The sequence below is a fragment of the Pyrgilauda ruficollis genome, unplaced genomic scaffold, assembly GCF_017590135.1.
Source record: "Pyrgilauda ruficollis isolate IOZ18807 unplaced genomic scaffold, ASM1759013v1 scaffold116, whole genome shotgun sequence".
Taxonomy (NCBI): Eukaryota; Metazoa; Chordata; class Aves; order Passeriformes; family Passeridae; genus Pyrgilauda; species Pyrgilauda ruficollis.
Genome location: NW_024509877.1, coordinates 1,504,319 through 1,523,632, shown reverse-complemented (window position 1 = coordinate 1,523,632; position 19,314 = coordinate 1,504,319). Strand labels below are relative to the sequence as shown.

Here is a 19,314-nt window from a genome sequence, read left to right as displayed (position 1 = left end):
AGGGATTTTTCCAGAAAATATAACAGTAACAATACAGTTCAAATCAAATATATCAAGGTGGAGTAAAGGAAGTAAAGGATAGAGACTTTAAACTTCCTTCTTTCTCCAGAGTCTGCTTTAGGCTGTCATTAAGTATGAAGCTGCCTGCAGAGCATCTGTCTCTCCCATGGTCACCAGCCACTGCAGCAATGTGCAGTAAACCCTGGGCTGGCCTGAGGTTTTCCTAATGGAAAACCTCAGGCATTCCACTAATGGATTCATTGTAAGAACACACAAGGTACCTGAAGATCAACAGACCCAGCATAATCCCTAGAGTGCTCCTTACCAGAAAGGACTTTTCAGAGCAAAATCAACGAGAGTTTTGACTTGTTGCTTCATGAAATGTGAGACAAGCAGCTTACTGAGAAATATTCTTTCACATCTTTTGGCTGTTGTTGAAGAAAAGACGAAATTTGTATTTTATTCTGGTGTGTCCCACAACATGCCAGAAGTTATTTTTTCTCTGATGGACTTCTTTGGCTATTCTCCCATATCCTCTGAACTTGGGACAACCAAAAATTTCCCATAAGTAATTTACCTCTTAGAAGTTTGTTAGTGGATTTTTTTCCCTTACAGGGACATGACTATTCCTAGAAAATATTGTAGATAATTGGTGAGGAATATTCCAGTGAAGTTTATGGATTCAATGCAAATATTGGCCTGCATTCACCTTGGGAAAAGTAATTTGAAACTTGGTCAATGACAGATGAAAGAAACTCCAAATTCAGTTTTCAGGAAAACCACATTTTAAATTTGCCATTTCAGGTGGCGAATGCTTGTATTTGCATTTTGTGCTATTTTCCTATGGATTCACTTCCTGTTTTAATCACAATTTCATTCTCAAAGATCAAAATTCTTTGCAAGATAATAATTGTTCTGAAGAACTGCAGCTCCTAGAAAGAACATGGTCATCAGCACAGCTGCAAAAAGCAATATCAAAACCTGCTAAACATAAAGATCTTGAGAAGTTTCTATAATGTAAGCTGTGAAGTAGTTCTTCATTTTTAACTGTGCAGTCTCACCCCAATCTAGGATAGTTTACTCCTCCCTGAAAATGGGGTATAGCACACAGCCATGGTGCCTTCACTTTTTAACAAAACGCTTTTCCTCTGAAGAGCAGTGTCTGCATTTCATGGAGTTCTAACCTAGTCAGGAACCCACCAAGCAGAGGTTCAGGAAAAGGCAAGTTGAATGGACAAGTCCTACAGAATTCAGAATCATACCCTTGGGTTTTTTCCTTCCCTTCTCCTCCAGCACAGACAGCCGTACTCTGAGTGCTGCTTACTGGACATTCATGGCAAAGATGTTTTACAATCATCTTCACTGGTGCCTCTGTTGGACTGTTGGGGCAACATTTTTGGCTTAGGACTAAAAGCTTGGAACCGCCTCCTAAAGGCGAGTTTCTGGTGGACAAGAGCAGGGTATAATTATTTTCTTAACAAGCATCAAAACTAAAGGGGATTGCATCCAGCCTGTTTTTTACCCAACTGCTATGTATTTAAAGATCTGTCTGAGAGGGTTCAATACTCTTTTCTGCCTAAAACACCAAGACATTAGTCTTCCCTCCTAACTGCTTTCCCCATCTGGAGCTGGGAAGGTGGTTTCTTTGCTCAGTCAAAGCTGTTCTGTTGCCCACTGAATATTTAAAAACCTATTAAAATGGAGTGAGCAGCAGCCTCTAGCCTCTTCATATAAAAATAAATTCATCTGCTTCACGTGAAGTTGTTACCGTAGCAGCAGCAAGGAATTAGCATCCCATGCCACAAAGGCTGCTTTCAGGAAGAAGAGTAAGCTGATCTTGCATCCCCAATTAGTGTTTAGACCACCAAGCTAACTTAAAAAAATCCCATATATAATGCTTATGTTGGCCCTGCTTTACAATACAGTATCAGTCACTTCTCTGTTGTGTCAAAAGCCCAAATTCCAACATGCAAAATAGGTCAGCTGAGAGCATGTGCAGCTACCAGAAGCAGAGGAACCACGCCTCATTACAGGTTTGGGAGAGCTCAGGTGTGTCTGCTTCTGAACTGCTTAGCTCTGCCAAGATTCATCTAAAAACAGCTTTTGGGAAACACAATAATAAAAACACTAATCCCACAAACCTCAGTTTCCTCAAGGATTAAAATGAACTCAGTAGTTCATCATAGCAATTGTGATATTGGGCATACAAATCCCAATTCCCTTTCCCCCACCTTGTGTCTCTGAGTGGATGTAGAGCAACCCTCAATAACAGCTTCCCTTGCTTGTCTATATTTTATACTAGTTGGCACGGAAAAGAAATGGGTTGCCTGGAGAGAAAAAGAGGAATGAAACCCAAAAGATAATTAACACTCTCAGTGGTCAGAATGAGAGTCCAAGGCTTTAACTGTGACAGAGCCTGAGGAAACCCTGATACAGCAACACTGCCAGAACCATCAGCAGAGCCATGATTGCTTTCTAGCCTTTCAGTGGGGAAAAGGCAGCTGTAAATCCTCAGCAGGGAAAAGGCATCTGTAAACCCAATCTGCAGTGGGCAGCAAGATGATTCAATAGTTTACAGCTGGTGTGAACTTTAAATAATCCCTCAGAAGTTATAAGGGTGTCCACTGAATCAAAAGATGGCTTCAGACCAGATCCAGGAGGGGGGTGCCCACTTCCCACCGGTTGCTCCTGCTTCAAAGAGCAGAATGCCACCAGGAAACAGGCAGCCACATGGACTCACCCCACAGGCAGCCTCACCTCTCCAGGATTTCCCTTCCTTTGGACCTCACCTGAGGCACTGGCTCTTCTAGTTACACCTAAAGGGCTCTTTCCCCCTGGCAAGCCATCTACCCACATCACTCAGCTTCATCTTCACAAAAAACCCATATTGGCTCCTTGTGAGGTAACATCCCAAAACCTGTTCCAGGTAAAGCAACTTTGGTGGTAGCAGACACGTGATATAGTCTTTATACAGACAGGAACACAGGAAAACAAAATCCTCATCTATTCTACTGATGTGCCACTGGCTTTCTCCATCTTCAAAGTGAGCTCTGCAGAGCCGGATTTTTCAAAATCACTTAGTACATGGGTTTAACTCTGGTGCCTCTGAAGTATCTGATTTAACTCCTGCTGTTTGTAATGAAAGCAGTGACATCAATGTTATTTATCCCACCAAGAATTTCCCACTACCTCATTTTATCTGTGAATAATAAACACCTAACAACAGTCTCCTGCTTCTCAGTAGAGAAGATCTGCTGTTAACATGTTACCAAAATACCCCAATCTCGAAAGAGCTAAAGAAAAAAGAACTGTCTGGCAGTAGGAATATCCATCTTTTTCCACAAAGGACTCCAAGTATCAGCAAAAATGTTCCACTAGATTTTTGGTTTGGGGGTTGTTTATTTTTTTGGGGGGTTTGTTTTTTTTTGGTTTTTTTTTGTTTTTTTTTTTTTTTTTATTATGGGGGGGGAAATGGTTTTAAAGATAAAACTTAGTTGCGAGCAAACAGTACATGAAAAGGGTCTGTCTCTTTACAAAAACCACACCACTGCCTCAGTATCACTTAACTGTGATAAAGAGGCTGCCACTAGCAACAGTTTACCCAGTTCATCTTCTGAACTGGATTTCATAAGAATTAAAAAACAAAGCCAATGGAATAAACGGTCAGTGCAGTGGGACTTTCTTATACTTTCCAACTCAGCAAATCTGCAAGGTCATTCCTGTGCATGCTAGAGCACGATGGATTACATTGCTCCTTAACTAAGGAGCAATTAACACTTGGAGGATAAGCAGTAACTACAGGCCATTCCAGAAAACATGCTGGCTCTGAGGAAAATGAAGCAGCACCTGAGCAAACCAGAAAACTTGACAGCATTTTCCAGCACCTCAAGTAGCAAATGTTGCTGTTAAGAGAGATCAAGGCAAGGCTTCAATTTTTTGAAAACTACAGAAAATACAGAATGTTTTTTCATTCAACATCACAGGTATTTATTTGGAAAACATGAAAGTCAACAAGCTAACATCAAAGTAAAACCATACAGAGATGAAAAATTTATCTGGCTTCAGCATGACTCATGAAACCATTTCCATTCCTAAATCCCCAGCAAAAATGCCCTTGTGCAGCCACCATTTAGTGTTACAATAAAAAGATATATTAAAAGACAGGGTTCAATAGCATGCAAGGAACTCTCTTGAAATTTCAGATGCTGATCTCACAGCTACCAAGACAGCAGGCCTTGCTTATCTCTTCAGACAGCTATGAATGCTTTAAATACAAGAGGGAATTTAACTGAATGAAACATTCCCTATTCTAAGTTTTCACAGAATTTTGAGATAAAGTGATTCTTCTAGGCCTTATTTTCCAGCCTACAAAACAGAGGCCATAGGACTTTGTTAGTTCAGAAACTCAGTTGTCCTAGACAGTGCAATGAATGATTTTAACTCCTCAAGGATTATTAATACCTTCATCAGTGAGCTTTTTCCATTGGTTAATTAGTGTTAAAACATGTGCCTTAACTCGAGTCCAAATTTGTTTGGAATCAACTTCCAGCTACCTGATATTGACATTTTTTCTACTTGAAAGGAAGCCCCTTTAATTTTTCAATTTGCTTTCTCCTAGGCTTTGATTAATCCAACATCAATGACCTCTTTCTTGGCTAAATACCAAAATGACGTTATTTTAATTTCACATTAGAAGAAAAAATTGTCAGGATTGCATTGCCTTTTTCTGATTTCAGACTTTTTTTACAGTCCAACACACTTTCCAGTGTGTGAGCCTCAGGACTAGCCTGAATATTTTCTCAGTTCCATTATTGCCATAGTCATACATGGTGCTATCATTTTACATATCCAAGGATTGTATTTCACAGAATCACAGAATCAATTAGGTTGGACAAGACCTCTGAGATGATTGAGTCCAACCTATGATCCAACATCACCATATCCACTAGACCATAACACTGAGTGCCACGTCCAGTCTTTCTTCAAACTCCGGCAGGGAAGTGACACCACCACCTCCCTGGGCAGTCCATTCCAATATCTAATCAACTATTCTGTGAAGCAATTTTTCCTAATATTCGACTTAAACCTCCCCTGGTGCAGCTTAAGACTCTGTCCTCTCGTCCTGTTCTTTCTTACCGGGGAGAAGAGGCTGATGCCCACCTGGCTGCACCCTCCTTTCAGGCGGCTGTAGAGAGCGATAAATTCTCCTCCAGGCTAAAGGACCCCAGCTCCCCCAGCTGCTCTGGGACCATCCATCCTAACCCAGCAAAGGTGCCTCCTGTCCAAGCTGTGAGCTGCCAGCTTTTCCCGGAGGGTGCTGTGGGAGATGGTGTCGAAGGCTTTGCTGAAGTCCAGGTAAACCCGTGCACAGCCTGTCCCTCATCCACCAGGTGGGTTGTCTGGTCACGAAAGGAGATCAGGTTGGTCAGGCAGGACCTGCCTTTCCTGAACCTGTGCTGGCTGCATCCCATCCCTTGGTTGTGCTGAACATGCTGTGTGGTCACCCTCAAGGGGCTCTGTTCCATAACTTTGCTGGGCACCAAGGTCAGGCTGACAGGCCTGGAGCTCCCTGGATCCTCCTTGGGCCCTTCCCATGGGTGGGTGCCACACTGGCCAACCTCCAGTCATCTGGGACTCTCCAGTGAGCCAGCACTGATGGAAAATGACAGGGAGCAGCTTGGAGACTCCTTCCACCTGCTCCCTCATTGCCCTGGGGTGGATCCCATCTGCTCCCATGGACTCCTGAGCATCCAAGTGGCTCAGCAGGTCACTAACTGCTCCCTCCTGGATTACAGGGGGTCCTTTCCTCTTCCTGTCCCTGTCCACCAGCTCAGGAGGCCACTGGTCCTGAGGATAACAGGTCTCACTGCTGAGGACTGAGGCAAAGAGGGTGTTAAGTACCTCAGCCTTCTCCTCACCTTTGGTGACTGTATTCCCTCCCGACACCCAACAAAGAATGGAGGTTTCCTTTGGCTCTCCTTTTGTTTTTAATGCATTTATAAAACCATTTTTATTATTCTTTACAGAAGTGGTCAGGTTAAGTTCTAAATGACCTTCCGCCTCCCTAATATTCTTTCTGCATGACGTCCTTAAACATTTCCTGAGTTGCCTGCTCCTTTTCCTAAGGTGATACATGCTCTTTGTTTTCCCTGAATTCCTGCAAAAGCTCCCTACTCAGCCAGGCTGGTCTTCTTCCCTGCCAGCTCATCTTCCAACACATAGGAGCTCCCTGTTCCTGCTCCTTCAAGATTCCTTTCTTGAAGTACATCCAGCCTTCCTGAACCCTCTCCTTTTAAGGACTGCTTCCCAAGCGACTTTGCTAATCAATGTCCTCAGTAGGCCAAAGTCACTCTCTAGAAGTCCAGTGGTTTTTGTTTACCCGACCCCTTACTTCTCTAATTATTGAAAATTCCATCATTTCCTGGTTGCTGTGCCCAAGGCAGCCTCTGACCATCACATCTCCCACCAACATTTCTCTGTCTGTAAACCACAGACTTGTGGGGCATCACCCCTGCACGCTCATTTTTTACCAGCTGTGTGAGAAAGTTCTCTTCCACACACTCTAGGAACCTCCTAGACTGCCTCCTTGCTCCATGTTGAGCTTACAGGAGACATCCAGCAGGTTAAAGTCTCCCACAAGAACAAGGACTGGACATGGTAAAACATCAGCCAGCCACCTATAGAATTATTTGTTTTAATCATCATCCAACACCACTAATTTTCACCCTGTAAAATATGCAAACTGAACCCTGAATGCTTTAAGGGGGATTAGCTTCCAAAATATAATCCTCATAAAAGATATGTAATTCTGAATGCATCACCTTGCATCTGGCTGTATTAATGAGATCAATTTGACAAGTAATCAAGATTTCTCAGAAAGAATTTTTACCTGTCATTGCAAATCCTGAGTTATCCTTCAAGTAGTTACTAAACCTTCAAGTAGTTACAATGTTTTCTCCTACATCACAGTGTTTTCTAGAAGTATTCCTATTTATTATTCCTACAGTCACTTACTATTTTATAATTAAGTTTTCATCTGTGTTACCAATTTCTTAGTCTTGATTATTTTGACGTGGTGTTTGTCAGGTCTCAAAGAAGTCCGTGAGATCAACAAAATTCTTCACAGTCAATCCAAATGGAAGCATTCCCTTGGGCAAGACCTGCCATGTGAATGACTGCCCAGAAGACAGGAAACCCCTTTATCACTGAAATTTAGCCAAATAATGGTTCTTCAAATTTTATTTAATTTGTGTGAACATTCAGAGCACTTCTACTTTGAAAGATAGGACTTAGGTGTAGAAAACCAGCTGTTGTATCTAGAGAAGAGGCTGGTGTCTTCGCTCTATGGCCATGGTGAATTTCTTACAGCTGGGAGAACTAAAACTTATTTTCTTCAAATATTTATTCCTGAGAGACAAAGAGAACAGAGACATTTGAAAATGCACAGGCAAATCAGATGTTCTCGTACAGATACTGAGAAAATTCTGTTTAGCTACTTAGTAGCTACCACTGCAAGGTAGTTCATTCTGGCTAGAAAATTAAATATATTGGAAGCTTTTTTCACCATAGGGCATTCGTCTGCTCTCATAAAAGAGCAGAAGTGCGTTGAAGGCAAGCTTTTAAATGCTTTGAAACCAGTGGTGATGGTAGGCAGAGAGTTCAAACTAGCTGACAGATAAACATGGCTAGGAAAACATATTGGATTCTATCAATTCAGAGTAACTGGCAACACTTCAAAGGGAAAATCAAATTTATTTCCTCTTGAAGGCAAAAAAAAAAAAAAATCAGTTTAAATCTTCATGAAGAAATTGGCTTTACAGTGTACAGACAGCTTATGTTTGTCAGGACATACCAAAAAATGGGAGCAGAAAAACCACCATTGCAATAGTGCAGCAATGACAATCTGGCTACACCTACCTACTAACTGTGTTTCATAAAGCAAAGAAATAACTTATTGTATGTCAGTTACAGACTACCAAGAAGCACAAGAAAAGGTTTGGCATTCCCAGTGTGTAAGCTGCTGAATTGCCCTGTCACTGACTCACTTCTTGAAAGCCTCCAGCTAAACCAGCATTTGACAAAAGCCAGTAGCCTTTGCTCTACACAGAACAGAATTCGTTTGAAAAACCCTGTAGAAGATTAACTTTAAAAAAAAAAACAAAACAAACCCAAAACTAAAGAAAACCTGACATTGCTGCCTCCTAAAGGGGATATAATCTGGTTTTAGGTTTTCCATCAGACATCGGAAAAGGATTCTGTGACTTTTACCAGGTTGAATTGAAATGAGTAGAATTGAACTGTCTTCACCAAGAAAAAGTTCTGGCACGTCTCAGGGAAAGATGACCTTTTAGGACCTTTCTTTGACAGGCATCTAAGAAACCATTTGCTTTGATAAAAATAAGATCTAGATTCCCTTTCTGAAATGAACAGACTGGTTCTTTAGGGTTATTTTTTGGAAATGCATCACATTTAAGCAAAATCTTACAACAAAAGTCCACACCACAAAGTCCTCTTGGACCTCACATTGTTCTTACTCCAAGACTGATATCCCCATTGTCACAAAAACCCTGCAGCTCCTTTCAACCAGCAAACATAAAATAATAAAGTTATCTTTAACTATCAATCAATATTATTCAATTGTTTTGTTCTATTTTTTGGGGCTTGCAACCTGTACGTGGACACTTACTGAACATGTGTCATCTTGACTTGTACCATGTAAACCCTCCAAACCACCAGTCCAGTGCCAAAATCCCTGGAATGATTCTGGCTGGTGGGACTGCCATTTCCCAAGTTTGCTGTCATTAATTTGAGTTATAAGCTAATGAGAGTAGGTCTTGAAAATACCTCTAGTTTGATAAACCTACTTGGATATACTCCCTTGAATAGTAATTATAAACATATTAATCATTACAAGTCACTGACTGCACCATCTTAGAAAAGATTAATTATTTTAACTGTGACAGGGCTGTTAATTCTGTTGGTAAAATTGAGGTAGAAAATAATTATATGGAAATGTTTCTTTGCATAGTGCTTACTGTTAATCTGGTGATCATTGACCTGTTTGTACCATTGGTCATTGATTAATTTCTAACTCTCCATATCAAATGCTCCCAGCCTTTCAATCCATAACCCCAGACGGGGAGCAGCAAATTCAACTCACCAGCATAAGGGTGAATGTCCCAAGAAACTGCAGGGAGAGGAAGCCAAATGAGGAGCAGCTGAGGTCACTTGATCTGTTCAGCCTGGAGGAGACTGAGGGGACACCTCACTGCAGTGACAAATTCCTCATGAGGGGAAGAGGAGGGGCAGGAACTGATCTCTTCTCTGTGGTGACACTGACAGGACCTGATGGAATGGCCTGAAGTTGTGTCTTGGGAGGTTTAGGTTGGGTGTTAGAAAAATGTTCTTCATCCAGAGGGTGTTCGGGCACTGGAACAGGCTTCCCAGGGAAGTGGTTACAGCACCAGCCTGAGAGAGCTTAAGAAGCGTTTGGGCACTGCCCTCAGGCACATGGTGTGACTCTTGGGGTGTCCTGTGCAGGGCCAGGAGTTGGGACTCAGTGATCCTGATGGGTCCCTTCAAACTCAGCATATTATATAATTCTATGGTAAGTTCAAACAAGCCCAAATTTACCAAAGTATACCTTTTCTAAACAAGCCCAATTACATTCACGACCCTGAGAATGAATTTTTTTTCTTCTGAAAACTGAGAAACACGAGGTGCAAAGCTTTCAACCTGACTTCTCTCCAAGAAGCAATCTCTGAGCAATCCAAGTGTGCAGTCAGCAGTGCTTTAAACAGAATGTGCTAAGTCATGCAAAGCTTCTAAATTAAATATTTTTCTCTCCCATAAAACAAAAGGAGGGCTTAAGTCAGGCCAGCCAAGATTATGTGTAATTTTCCCTAAAACTTGTTAGACAACTTCAGCTGAAAGATACTTATCAACAAATTATGAAAGCATCAAAAATTCTCAAAGTTTTATCACAATAGTCTCTCTGCTGTTTGTCTTCTAAAGTAAAGCAGGTGTTTGCCAAAGCTAATCTTGGTTTTATTTTTTATTAATAAAAAAGATTAGATTCTGGTAAGAAAGGCAAAATTAAAGCAAAGAGCCTAGTCATCTAAGGCATAAGGATTTGATTCCATCTGTGAATCAAGAATGCAAGTGTGTGCACAGCTGTAAGTCTACAAGGGAAATAAAAGAAAGAAAACCCGATAAATCACCCCACACAGCTGTCAGTGCATACTTTTCAGCTCTGCTTTCACCTGCATGTATTGCAAGTACCCTCAGTGTTTAAACCCAAGTTATATTGAAGGAACAGGTGGAGATTTTTGTAGCTATCATTACAACACCAAGAATGGTGTCACAGCAGTGGAGGAGACTAGTGTGCCTAATCTGCCTCTTCCTTAAACTATCCTGCATCTGCAGCTTTACCAAAACACTTGCAAGGGTGAATGCTCAAGACTTGAGGGAACCAGATCCTCAAAGAAGTTGTCAGGGGCCCATGACACCAGAGGTAATGGCAGCACTAATACTCTAATTCCAAAGATTGGCTCATATAACAAAACAAAAAGAAAGAACTACTTGCAGTTATGTGAAACATGAACTATCTTGAGGAAAATAGCTTGCTCAGAGTAATTTCTGGTTTGGGAAAGCAGAAGAAAGAAATTAATTGTTTGATATAAAGCTACACCAACTGATATAAACATCCTTCAGTCAAAAGTGTGGAAGCTGAATTCTTGCATTTGGTATGATTATACACTATAATTCAGTGGCAGCACGAAATTTTACACACAGCATGAGATATCATCTTGGTGCCTTTTTGAACAGCTTTCAGTTTTCTTTGTTATCATTCACCATGTGTTTGGATGTCAACTAGATGTATTTGAATGTCTAGGGTATATTTTCAAAATGCCAATTGCTGTTTTCTATGTGGTAAAGCCAAAAGACTACAATCTTTTAAATTGTATCTCTGGTCAAACTCAAAAGCACATTTTTTACTTGTTATCTGCCTGATAACTCCTTCATATTCTTTACCCTCCCACTCCCAAAATGCTAAGGAACTATATTGAACATGTAACTCCTGAACTATTTTGAAGAAACAGCTCAGACTGAGAGAATAGGTTGGTGCTACATCACCATATATTTATCTGAGATGGGTGTTGAACAGAACTCCTAATTTTTTTAAATAAAAATACCATTATGTGCACAATAAAATGACTAAAAAAAAACCATACAAGAGCTAAGAAGTTCTCACACAAGTAGATGTGCTCTGGTTTGCCTGATTACAGATGTGTTTGGTTTGCTTCTAACTTAAAAGGAATTCTGAGAATCTTGGAGAATTTGCCTCAATTAAAAAGAAATAAAAAATTAAATCATAATTATGTTAGTAGTGTCAATTGTTAATCCCCCCTGCTGTAGATGCACTAAACAGGTTTGACCCCTTCAGAGAACTGAGGCACCAGCTAAAACTGACTGGCCTGTAGGAAATACTTCAAGGCGACTGCTCCCAGAAGAGCGAGAGGGATGGAAACTGGAACATCAGCCATACCTCATTTTAAAAGGTGAGCAGTCACGCAGGGAGGATCATGCAGGATTTTACAATGATCTAAAACTCCACTTAGGCACCAAACAACCATTTCCAGTTCAGAGAGCAGGCCATAATGGAAGTAATTTGAATTACCTAGAGGTGCCGAACGGGAGCTTTGTTAGGGTCTGGAAGTGTGGCTGTGGTACCGCAGGCAGCGCAGCAAACTGCCAGGTGCCAGCTGAGCCATGGCTACCCTGGAGGCTGTGTCCTTCCCTCTCCCACAGAAAATGTAAGGAAAAGTAAACTATGGCTTCTCTCAGTGACATCAGTTACACACATGGACTGCAGATCCAGCTTTGCCTGCCTGTTATTTCACCAGATTACCTGCTGCCTTTGTGGCTGATTCCAAAGAGCCCATCATTCAAATCAAACTCAGTTCTCTTTATGTTAATGGCATTTTATTTCAAAATATATTAACCATTCTGTGCTTACAAAGGACTGCAGTGTGAATACAACATCAAGTTAAAAGCTTCTTAAACCTGCTACAAAACCCATTTTTATTAGGATGAGGACTGGTGCATACAATCAAAATTATTTAGTTTAAATACCTTTGCAGTCTACACAAGTAGTTCTCAACCTTAACTTACACATTTTATTGGGCCACAGATGGACATAAGGGTTATATTGTCAGTATTATACATGCAAAACCAGGTACTGTATCAAACCCAATTACTGATAACATCAGTTTTGAACACAGTGCCATTCTGAAGATGTATCACACATACAGACAAAATCTGTGTCAACAGACAATAGAAGTTATTGCTCCAAATCCCCATGGGGCCTGGTAGGAACACACACTTTAAAACAACCTGTGCTCTGTAATGCAAAACATCTGCTGTTAGGTTTGAGTAGGGTGTGGCCAGTCTTAGGATAGGATGTCAAAACTTTCTTTGGATTTGGTTTGGTGACATTTCCCAAGGGGGAAAAAACTCCAACCCTCCCACGCCTTTTGACCAAAACATCAAATGCTAGCTAGCATATATAAATATACATATATATATAGGTAAGAACCTAACTACTGATATAAAAAGTTGGTTTCCAACCATCCAACCATTACTGAAGCACAGAAAATCTGTTTTTAAAGGCAACAATCTGAACAAATTGAATGCTTGCCGAATATAATCATGATGACAGATGACAAGCTGAAAACACTGATCTACACAGACAGTAGGTCATGAACAACACAAAAGTAGTTTTTATCGATACTCCAGAAAGATTCTGGTTTAGGCTGAGACTGGCAGGAAGAGCAGTAAATACTAGGATTTTGTTTTTCCAGCCTTAGGACCTAGATGCCAGTTCTTAAGCCTAAGGAACTACTGTAGCGTAGCTACTTTTTGGCTTTGTGATGTCTTTTACATTTAATCTACATGAATACCATGAAACATTTATTTGACTTTAGGTCCTCATTGGATCCCTGTCTATGACACTTTAGTGGGTAAAAAGTGAGGCTAGGAGAAGAAATCAACTTTTTGCTTTAAAAACATCACTCTAAAAATTCTTCATATATATATACATATATAGATGCTAGAGCACTCACTCTGCTTTATTAGCTTGCAGATTCACCCCGCTGCAAACAAATCTGCCTTGCATCTAACTCAAACCTGGCTTTGGTGCCACCAAATAGTATTTATATTGAACAATTAACCTTCAATTCAATGCAACATGAATTATATTTGTCCAAGTCCATCCATATGCAGAGCAGATCAAGCATGCATTTATTTCCAATTAGCACTTCCTTCCTGAATTGGACATATTATTTCAGTAAGGACAATGAAAGTATGCCTTCAGGTCCTGGAATCAATTCCCAAAAGAGGATGGAAGCAATATTCTCATGCACTAAACCATATTCCAAACAAGATACCAGAGGAGGTGTGGATGAGTTTAACAGTCCGGGGAACTGAAGATGCATTTAATTAAAAAATTACCTAATTGTTTTAGTTATTTAGAGGATGTGCGCAAATCAGGAACAGCAATCTCCCAGCAATGCATTACTAGCATCTTTTCCCTACTTGATATGAAGTGCAATAAAACAGTGGTAGCCACACTACCAGGATTTGCTTGGCTCTTCCTCAACCTGTATCAAGTAAACATGAACTGTAGAAAATGTTGCTTGTTTTCATTATATACAGGCACTATTTTGTTCTCAGGTATCTTAAAAAAAATTGGACAAAATTTCAGTCAAAGTCTGAATAGGACAGAGACTCCCAATATTTATATAACACTGCATATCAATATATACATTTGCAAACCCAGTGCAGAATTCCTAAATATGTTTATGACTTTTGGCATTGTTTCTTTCAAAACACCAAATTAATTTTCCTTTTTTTTTCTTATTTCCAATTTTATAACTTAAAAGCAATTTTGGAAAATTTTACCATATAGCGTTAAGGTACCTTAGTAAAACTGACAGACAGTACCAGGTCAAAGATCAAGTCTCCCTAATGCTTGTTAAGACTTTTAAGAGATTCTAGTTTTGTACAAATGGGAATAATAAGGAAATTGTTGAAGTTGGCTTCAGCAAAAAGTGTAGGAAATAAGTGTAAGAACTAAGAAGAAACCCTTTGAAATACAAGTCAATACAGAGTTTATAAAGATGATGCATCCATGGATTTAAGAGATGTCAGCTGACACTCAATAAAGATTATCTGGCAAATCAATTTTCTCTTGTAAAATTGCAAACTTCAAGGTAAGCAACTGCATCTCTAGAAGAATGCTACCTCTGCTATTAAACCTAATGAATGCTACCTCCAACCCCAACACCCTTCAGTACCTTCAAAGGAAATCGTAGCCATTTCCAGAGGTAGCATCCATTAAGGTGGCACTATTTACAGTGACCAATTAAAGTCAATATAAAATGAGCACAATGTTTGAATAAAGGCAGCTGTGGAAACACCCACTACCAACAATGAAAAGCTATGGAATCTCAGTAGAATAATGATATTTTTCCATCCTCAGTGTATCAGGTCCCTAGGAAAGGTTAGACTGCAGTATTCCTAGTACTAGGGATCAGCAGCATAGCAATGCTATGCAAATGCAAAAATGCAAAACCTGCTGCTTTTACTGAAGAACAATTTCATCCAGTTTTGTTTTTTCAGGCTTTCTGAAAAACAGTGTTGAACACTGCAGCCATACACCTATTTCAAAAGTTATGCTTATACCCACAATGGATAATACTGGAGACAGCATCCAATTTTCCCCGAACAATGCTTTTTTCTTATTTTAATTAAACAGATTATGGATTTCCTATTTCAATAATCTCTGACAAAATACACATCCAGTATATCCTCCTCCCCTGTATCTTTAAGAGAAGCCCCACAGAGCTTGAAATCAGACAAGCCTAAGTGTACCTGCACACACACACAGCACTGTGCACAGAAAGATCACGTGGGTATCAAGCTAATTTCTGAAAAATGTGCATGATATGTATTACTATAATGTTAAACTGGTTTTTTTTAAACAGCCTTTCAAAATAAGTCATTTCTGCTCCCAACTGGTCATGGTGCACCTGTGCTGAAAGCCACCATATTGTAGTAAGGCTGGCAAAATGAATGTGCGCCAGGTTCTTGCCCATTGCAGTTTGCTCCTTGATGGATCCAATTAAGCCAGCGTGGATAGTGACCTGAAGCTGACATGCTGGGCTGTGAACTGGCACACAGTCACCTCTGCCAGCTCTGCTACAGCAGTGCTCAGCCAAGGTACGGGAAGGAAAGGCTAACTCAGACTCGAGTGCCAGAAACAGCACCAGCCCTTTGGCACTACACTTGATTGCAATTCCCCAAGGAGAATGATAAAAACCAGCACAGCTGAATTTCACAATACCTTAAGACCACATTGCCTTGCATTACTACAAGCACTCCCTTCTGAACTCTAAATTATTGAACACTAAATGCACTAAATACACTTAGTAAGTACATCCTCCTGGAATGACTTTTTACAGCAAAGCTAAAGACCATCAACTTCTTGCCTACAAGCATTATAGAAAAGATGGTCTCTCCTAAGAAGACCACACTGCAGAGAGTGGTGGGGCTTTTTTTTGGTTGGATGGTTGTTGTGGGATCTTACAGCAGGGAGTGGGCTGAGTTGGATTTTGGAAAGCTATTTGAAAGCTACAATCCATGTACTAAAAACTTACACCACCTAACTGCTGGTTGTTTTTGCAGATGAGGCAATATAACCATGAACTGGCACTTTTCAAAGATCACATGTCAAAATGACCAGTCTGATTATTTTCAAGACTGATACATACTAAACCATTCTTAGAAAGGCTGAGTCTGCTCAGAAAATAATATAGATTGCTAAATACCTAATGACAAGATCTTCTATTTCTGCTGGTAATTAGACACTTGCTAAACAGGAAACCCAAATAATCAAAGCATGCTCTTCCTTAAGGTGGTATTTTGTGGTTTTGGAGCTTTTTGTCATTTTTTTACTAAACATGGTGACAATCAGTGAATATTTCCTATTCCAAGAAGGTGTTATTGCAAGTTTTGTTCCTTCTTTTTCTTTTCTTTTTGACAGTATATGTTACTGCACCGTTACTGAACCATGCAGTTGGTTCCTCAATCAGGTACAGCAAACAGCATGAGCTCCTGAAGCTATATTTACTGAGTAAGGATGTACTGTGGATGGCTCTTCATGGCAAGTCTGAGCTGAATTTGGAACAGAAAGCATCAAAATGAAGGCTCATTTCAAAGGAGGACAAACTAAACAACATTCCATCAGATGTGAATTCTCTATATAAAACGATTTCACAATGGAAAAGGAATATTTCAAAACAGCAATGTGTCTTCTCAAGTGATTTTACTCATTTGCATTACTGAAGTTAACGGCGTAACAATCATGGTTTTAATCTTCACAGCAGAGACCCTTCTTTGATCTAAGGCAATCGGTTGAAGGGGAAGAAGAAAATTTAAAACCAAACAAAATAATGCATTTTAATGACTTTTTAAAATTACTACGCTGAGTACCACAGGAGTATGAAAGATTGTCTCAGAAAATGGAACAGCAAATGTGGACAATAAACATGTCTTGACCAGTGAGCAACGAGGTGCTTTAAATGCTGTCTATAAGAAACTACAACAAGAACACAACAATTCAGTGCAAAACTGTGAACTAAAAAAAAGTAATACAAAGAAGTTGCCTAAATATCATGGTGGTCTCATTCCAGCTGGTTAGAAAGTTGCAGGAGTATTTTAGCAAAGTCTGAGGTTTCCCCATATCCTCGACCCTAGCCACCAACAATTATAAAAATGTGTTTTACTTAAGCTTTTTCGTAAGCCACAAAACTGAGGAGATGAAACAGATACTTGATTCAAGCAACACACCCTTCTTATTCAGTTGATGATGTGTAGATCTTTCAGAATTTAAAATATTAAACAGTATGTTTCCATATTCTGATAAACCTGAGTCAATCTACTACATTAAGCCCAAGTCTGTTCCTCAAGCACATACCCTGCAAGTGAGCACAAACAGCATACCTAACCCCTCTCATTTAAAACATATAATTTTATCAGTAAAATTGCAGCAGCTTATTTTGAGAATCTGAGGAGCAGACTATTTGTGTCTTGTTAGGCAGCCTGTTTACTGAAAACCTATAGCAGGACTTTCTTCTTTACTCAGTATCAGAGTATTTTCCAATTACTTTCCATGGCAATGTATTTTTCAAAACAATGTGAAAATACACACAATATCATAGAAAGAACCTTCCAAATCTGTCAGCACTCCTAGAACTCAAGTAAAACAAACATCTGCAAGCTCTTTGTGCACAAATCTTAGATATCCTTATCCCTGGATAAGATCCCTTTATTTCAAGCATTGAATTACTGTCAACAATAAATTCAAGGCATGCCTATATTTTGTACAACTTATTATCAATCAAATTCTGAAATCAATTCAAGTTACTGGAAACTGAATGGTGGTTCTTTGGTTAAGCAAACACATCTGCTACTTTGTACCTAGGGCCTCACTGGATTTGTGGAAAAGCTGTGCAAGTATGAAATATTTACCTAAAAACCCCACTTCATTTACAAAAGGATCCATTTATAAAGAGCCATTGTGTCAAAATGTTTTGACAATCAATACAAAAGGCCTTAAATGTCACCAAATCTGCATTTTAAGCAAAATTACATATTCAGGATCTTTGTTTATTAATAAGATATACCTTAATGTATTAAGATATAGGATATATCTCAGTAAGATATGTGGCCAGATGCTTACAGGGTTAGAAAGCCCCAAATAAACTAAACCAAAATCCATGCTCTCTCCCCTTTCTTTCTGGTAGTAAAATTTGTTTAAAAAGTGAATGGAACTCAGCCACAGCATTTGAAAACCAACATTACACAATCCCCATTAAACTTCTTCCAGTTACTGGAAGGAGATGTGACCATTCTACATTACTACTGTCTGAGAACACTTAAGGCCTTTGATGAAATTTAGTTGACAAGATGACTCCACTGGGAGGGTCAACAAACAGCAAAATATTATCAGATTTTCCTGAAAATGGGGGCAAGATTTAAACTATTTAAGCAAGTCTTCCTATGCCAGCAAGAGGAAAACTCACATTTAACAGTTTGCATTTCTATAAATATCAGGAAGATATTAGAAATACCAGTCTCCAACAATATTAAATTTCAGTGCATGTAAGTGAATAATATTTAGGTGTTATTATGAGTTACAGATGATGGTTGAAGCTTATAAAGAAATACCTTGAGGAGGAGCAAACTATTATATTATACTTTCATTTCACAATGAGTGGTTTGCCCTTCTTTTGCCACCAGATTGCCTAAAAATAAATATTTTGGAATTACAGCTTTCTTTAAAGCTACTACAGTTTAATAAGACAAATAGCCCAATAAATAAAAGCAAAGTTAGTAATTTCAGCAGATAAGATAACTCCAGTGGATGTACTTGTCCTCTTAACTATTCTTTTGATAAGACAGAAGGTCTTCGAAGTCTCCAGCAAGGCAGCTGACTGTGTGTTGGTATGCAAAGCCACGGGAAGTAGACATTCTCTCTCGAAGAGGCAAAGTGCACAATAATGTAAGGCCAGCAGATGTTCTGGTGCTTTCTCCTAAATCCCAATCTAAGCTTCCCTGTAAGCTGCCCCCAGGCACAGCTGGGAAGGGACAGAAGGCCATGGCTGTTGTGAACCCAAGACAGAAGACAGCGACTCCCTCGTGTTGTCGAGGTACAGCCCAGCACCTCCATCACTCTGCAGACATTTTTATCTCCTCGGGACTCTCTCTAGGTGACCTGGGAGGTGGGGGGAGGAAAACAAAAATGAAAAGTAAGACACAAATCTGCCCAGTGATTCCAAACAATTGTTTCTTATACAATAAAGGAGAACCAAACACACATGAAGATTATGTTTTTTGTGTACTTGGAAGCTCTAGCTGTATCACACAGGGCAACTGGAATGTAACTTTTACAAGCCAGAGACTACAGACAGGTCCAATTAGCAGTTTTTCTCCTTAATTACCCAGATGAAAGGAGACAGTACTATTCATGTGAATAAGGCAAAGAATTATTTCTGACAAGCAGAGAATCCTCTTCAAGATACATGTATAATGAGCTAACCTATATAGTTTAACAAGACAGAAGAAACATTAAAATAGCTACTGTTGTTAATATTGTCACAATGTGATTTACAATTCTAAGTAGTTATTAAATTACGAGTTTATTCCTAACTGTATTATTATTATTATTATTATTATCCCATTCCTAACTGT

General features: G+C 39.6%; 1 protein-coding gene across 3 annotated transcripts in view; it reads right to left on the bottom strand.

The window, feature by feature from the left end:
* Positions 1-11,963: 11,963 nt before the first annotated feature.
* TMEM245 (transmembrane protein 245) overlaps positions 11,964-19,314 on the bottom strand; it is a 78,239-nt gene continuing 70,888 nt past the window's right edge. For all 3 annotated transcript variants that reach the window (XM_041483089.1, XM_041483080.1, XM_041483099.1), the window contains one exon: positions 11,964-18,838. In XM_041483089.1, the coding sequence (XP_041339023.1) occupies positions 18,793-18,838 (46 nt within the window). In that variant the 3' untranslated portion in view covers positions 11,964-18,792. The remainder of the gene's footprint in view (positions 18,839-19,314) is intronic.